General features: G+C 18.1%; 2 protein-coding genes across 2 annotated transcripts in view; one reads left to right on the plus strand and one right to left on the minus strand.

The window, feature by feature from the left end:
* The window catches only part of PF3D7_1310400 (conserved Plasmodium protein, unknown function), a gene marked incomplete at both ends in the record, with an annotated part of 3,408 nt that extends 1,040 nt beyond the window's left edge, over positions 1–2,368 (plus strand). Inside the window, one exon of the mRNA XM_001349796.1 lies at positions 1–2,368. This exon is cut by the window's left edge and continues 1,040 nt beyond it. Coding sequence (XP_001349832.1) covers positions 1–2,368 — 2,368 coding nt within the window.
* Positions 2,369–3,384: 1,016 nt separating this feature from the next.
* Positions 3,385–4,002, minus strand: PF3D7_1310500 (ER membrane protein complex subunit 7, putative; the record flags this gene model as incomplete). Its single annotated transcript, XM_001349797.1, has 1 exon — positions 3,385–4,002. The coding sequence occupies one exon, from the start codon at positions 4,000–4,002 to the stop codon at positions 3,385–3,387; it is 618 nt and encodes a 205-aa protein (XP_001349833.1).
* Positions 4,003–5,000: the final 998 nt, after the last annotated feature.

Genomic DNA, 5,000 nt, shown 5'->3' on the forward strand with positions numbered 1-5,000 from the left:
AATAGACATAAATAAAGAAGATAGTTTGTTTAATCATTTATATTTATATTCATATATAAATCAACCTAAAAATAAATATAATTTACTATCAGAAAAATTGGGTATATTAAAATTTGATTTATTATTTGGAAGTGAATATCATCTAGCAAAAAATGAAATGTTAAATTCATATTTAAATAACAAATATAAAGAATTTTATAAAATTAACTGTAATACAGGTGCTATGGGTTTACTATATTTTAAAAATGAACAATGTGCTATGGATTTTTGGATGATGTATAATAATTATTCATCATCGTTTTATGAAAAATATTTAAAATGTATACCCGATATTAATGGAATTAAAATTTATATAGAGGCATCAATGTTTTATTTAACTCCAGATTTGTTCTTAACACAAATTAATTATAGTGAATTAAATGCAGTATTAAATAATATACAAAAGAAAAAAGTGAATATACTTCAAATATTTAATGATATTAAAATATATTATAATGAATCTTCTATATGGAATCTTATATTCTGCAATAAAAATATTGAACAGTTTTTTAAAATGAAAAAAAATAACGAAAATGTAAATGAAAATGTAAATGAAAATGTAAATGAAAATGTAAACACAAATACAAACACAAACACAAATACAAACACAAATACAAACACAAATACAAACACAAACACAAACACAAATACAAATACAAATACAAATACAAACACAAATACAAATATAAACACAAATACAAACACAAATACAAACACAAACACAAATACAAATACACACACAAATACAAATACAAACACAAATACAAACACAAATACAAATACAAATACAGACGACCACACTAATATGAACAATAATAATATTAATAAAAATATAGACTTTTTATCCAACCATTTTTGCATATCCTTTCCATACGTTTCTCATTTTAAAGATAACTTTTTAATTCGCATATATGATACTTATATAAATAAATATTTAATTAATAACGGGTTTTGCTTATTTGCTTGCCCATATCTTGATAAAAAAGGAGGGAAAAGAGTTTATGAATTTTTTAAAAAATTTCATTTATTAGACTGGTTCTATAACCCAAATGATGAAACATGTTATTTTTATTTATTTAAAACAATTTTGAATGTATTTTCTATATTCAAAAGAAATTTTAAAACAACATCTGATTATTACATTTGTTGTTCACTTTTTTTAAAATTGCCTTTCGGTATACTTCCAGGAATTTATATTACGTGCTTAACAAATATGAGGGATAAAAATATCCAAGAAAGTGATTACATCAAAATTAGTGATTATCAAAATATAAGTGGTAGTCAAAATATAAATACTAGTCAAAATATAAATACTAGTCAAAATATAAATACTAATCAAAATATAAGTAGTAGTCAAAATATAAATACTAGTCAAAATATAAGTACTAATCAACATATAAGTAGTAGTCAAAATATAAGTACTAGCCAATATCATCTTGATCACAAAACTGTAAACAATATTGAGAATAACACATTTGCACACAACAATGAAAATACAAAAAATACATTAAATAATTTGAATAATTACCCAAATATAAATTCCCGGGATAATATTATATCAGACATTATGGATAACAACTGTGTGCAAAATAACAGTTCTGATTCCAAAAAAAATCTGAACATGTCAGGTGATTTGGTGGAAAAAAAAAAAAAAATGCAGCAAGCTATTTTGAAAAAAAGCGAAAAGCTAGCTATGAAAAATGAAGCTATATTAATAAATAGCAAGAATGATGATAATAATGAAGTGTTATTAATAAATAGTAATTCTAAACACAATCATGACATAATACAAATAAATGGGGATATAAAAAACGATAATAATAAATTAACGAATACATGTTTTCTATTAAAAAAAGAAATTGTAAAAAATGTATCCTACCAAAATTTGGACACACATGAAGAAAAAATAAATATATCTGAACAAAATACAAAGGATAACAATTTAAATACACAAATCAAAGATATGAATGGGAATAAGAAGAACGAGCAAGAAGATAATAAAAAAAAAGATATTACAGATTATGAAACTAATTATGATGATACGGATGATCATTCAAGTGATGACGATGTATATGAAGAAGATTTTCATGACGAATACGAAAAGAAGAAGAGCAAGAAAAGAAATAAAAAATTATCACTTTCAAAAAATAATATAAAGGAAAAGGAAAAGTTTGTAACAAATAATATTTCTGTAACAATACTTACAAAAAAAAGAAAAGAGTCATTAAAAAAAAATGCAAAGGAAAAAAATATAAATTCTACTAATATTATTAAAAAGACTAAAAATATTGTAAATAAATCTAAAAGTGTACTTCAAAAAAAAAATTGATATAATTTTTTTATTCTATATAAAAGGAAGAAATTATAGAGTTATCAAAAGAAAAAAAAAAATAATTAGTCACCATTATATATGTACAGAATATATGTTTTGTATATAACAGTATATAAAAGTAAATAAATGTCTTAATTTTTTTTTTTTTTTTTGTTCACATATATATATATATATATATATATATATATATATATATATATATTATATATATTTACATTTATTTATTTATATATGCATATATTTGTTTAAATATTCCTATGGTATTATTTTATTTTAATCATTCATTGTTCTTCATGAACAATTTTATTTCTATATATTATTTATTAACAAATTAATATAAACTTTATATATATATATATATATTTTCAATTTTCTTACAATTTTATTGATTTTTTCTTTTTTCTTTTTTCTTTTTTTTTTTTTAATTTATTTATTCGTTTATGCATATATGTGAATATTCCTATTCATATGCATTATATATGCCATAATTAAAACTTTTAATATATTTTAAAAATATGCTTTCAAGCTAATTATAAAAAATTAATATAATTATTTAAATTAAAGAAAGAAAAATAAAGAAACATACATATGTATATATACATATATATATATGTATATATCCGTTTTATTTGTTTTTTTGGAATATATATGATATGATGATTATATTTACAATACAGTGATAATTAAAAATTACAAAAAAAAAGATAAAAAAAATATAAAATATATATTCATACACCTATTTATTTATATGTATTATTATGTATAAAGATATGAGACATAGGTAGGTTAAAAAAAAACAAAAGAAACATTTCCTTATATATCAAAAAAAATTGAAAAGAAAAAAAAAAAATTATATATATGTAATATATTTTTGATTTATAAATACGATTTATATGGTGATAAAAGTTTATACATATAATTATATTTACATTTATGTGTTTCTATAAAAATAAAGAAAATATAATCAGATGTCCCCTTTTATCTATCTATAAATATATATATATATATATGTGTCATTTTATTGATTCTAAAAAATCCGATTTATACGATATTTGCTCTGTTTCATTTTCTTCATTTGCAGCTTCAGATATTTTTTGCATCTTTGGTAGGACACTTAACAAAATCAAGAAGAAAAGGAAAATAAGGAAAAGAGGACTTTTAAAAAGATAAGTAACATTAAATTTTTTTTTGGGAATAAGAAAATCATAAATCCTTTTTGCTTTAAACACAATATTATTAACAATTAAATTGCTTTTCTCAAATGGTAAATTAAGTTCATATGCTTGTACTAAATATAAGGTACCGTTATTTCGTGTAATTTGTTTCTTCACTTCAACATAATATTTATTAAATTCTAAATATGGATGATTTACATACATGGTATATTCTCCTTCTTTTACATTCTTAAAAAGAAATTTACCATCACTCTTTGGACTTACATAAGTATCTGAATCTAAATATATTGTACAATTAAATAACAAGTCAGCATCCCCCTTTACTATACCTTCAATATAATTATTTTTTAACTCAATAACATCTTCATCACATCTCGTTATTCTTATCATATATATATAAAGAAAAAATATACTCCATAGAATTTTTACAAAAAAATTCGTTTTTTTATTATTCATCATTTTATCAAACTATTATATATTTAAGTGTTTAAAAAAAAAAAAAAAAAAAAAATATAAAATATTAGAAATGTTTTAAAAATATATAAAATAAATATAATTATCGTTTATATGAATACATTTTATATAAAATATTTCATTATTTTTTAACATTTTCATATCTTTTTTTGTTGTTTTTATATATAATATAAAACTATGTTTACAATAAAAAAATTGTTCTTATTTTAAGAACATTTTTTTTTATCTTTTTTTTTTTTTTTATAAATAGAATATATATATATATATATTATATATATGAAAATTATTATTTTTTTATAAACATTTTTATAACTTTATAAAAAAAAAAAAAAATTTATAAAATAATATTTTATCCTAATATTTCTTCTACTTTATTATATATATATTATATATGTATATCATTACATATGTTTTTAATTATTTCATATAATTTTTCTTAAAATTATATATTTATAAATAATTATAAAAAAATACTAGATACATAATATTGAGATATAAAAATAAGAATATATAAACATATGCTAAACATATATTAATTTAAGTTTTTCTTTTTTGTATATGATAAGAATATATCAATTTTTAATTTTTATAATATTAATAATTTTTTTGTTCAATAAATCAAATTAACAGATTTTTACACTTAAAAAAAAAAATATATATATATATATATTATATTTATATTATATCTGTATATATTTATATGTTCTTTTTTTTTTTTTTTTAATATAACAAAATGTAGTTAATCTACATATCATTATATAAGTTGTTATTTAAAATGTATATAAAGGAACAAAAAAGAAAAAAAGTTTGTCTTAAAAAATATTATTAAAAAATCATATTAGTTTTTAATAAATTATAGAATTTTAATCACAAAACGACAAAAAATAAAATAAAATGAAAATAAATAATATATATATATATATAATAAAACATAAAATATATAAAAGATTAAAATTTAAAAAGGATAAAAATCTCAAAAA

This window comes from Plasmodium falciparum, assembly GCF_000002765.6.
Source record: "Plasmodium falciparum 3D7 genome assembly, chromosome: 13".
In the NCBI taxonomy this organism is placed as follows: Eukaryota; Apicomplexa; class Aconoidasida; order Haemosporida; family Plasmodiidae; genus Plasmodium; species Plasmodium falciparum.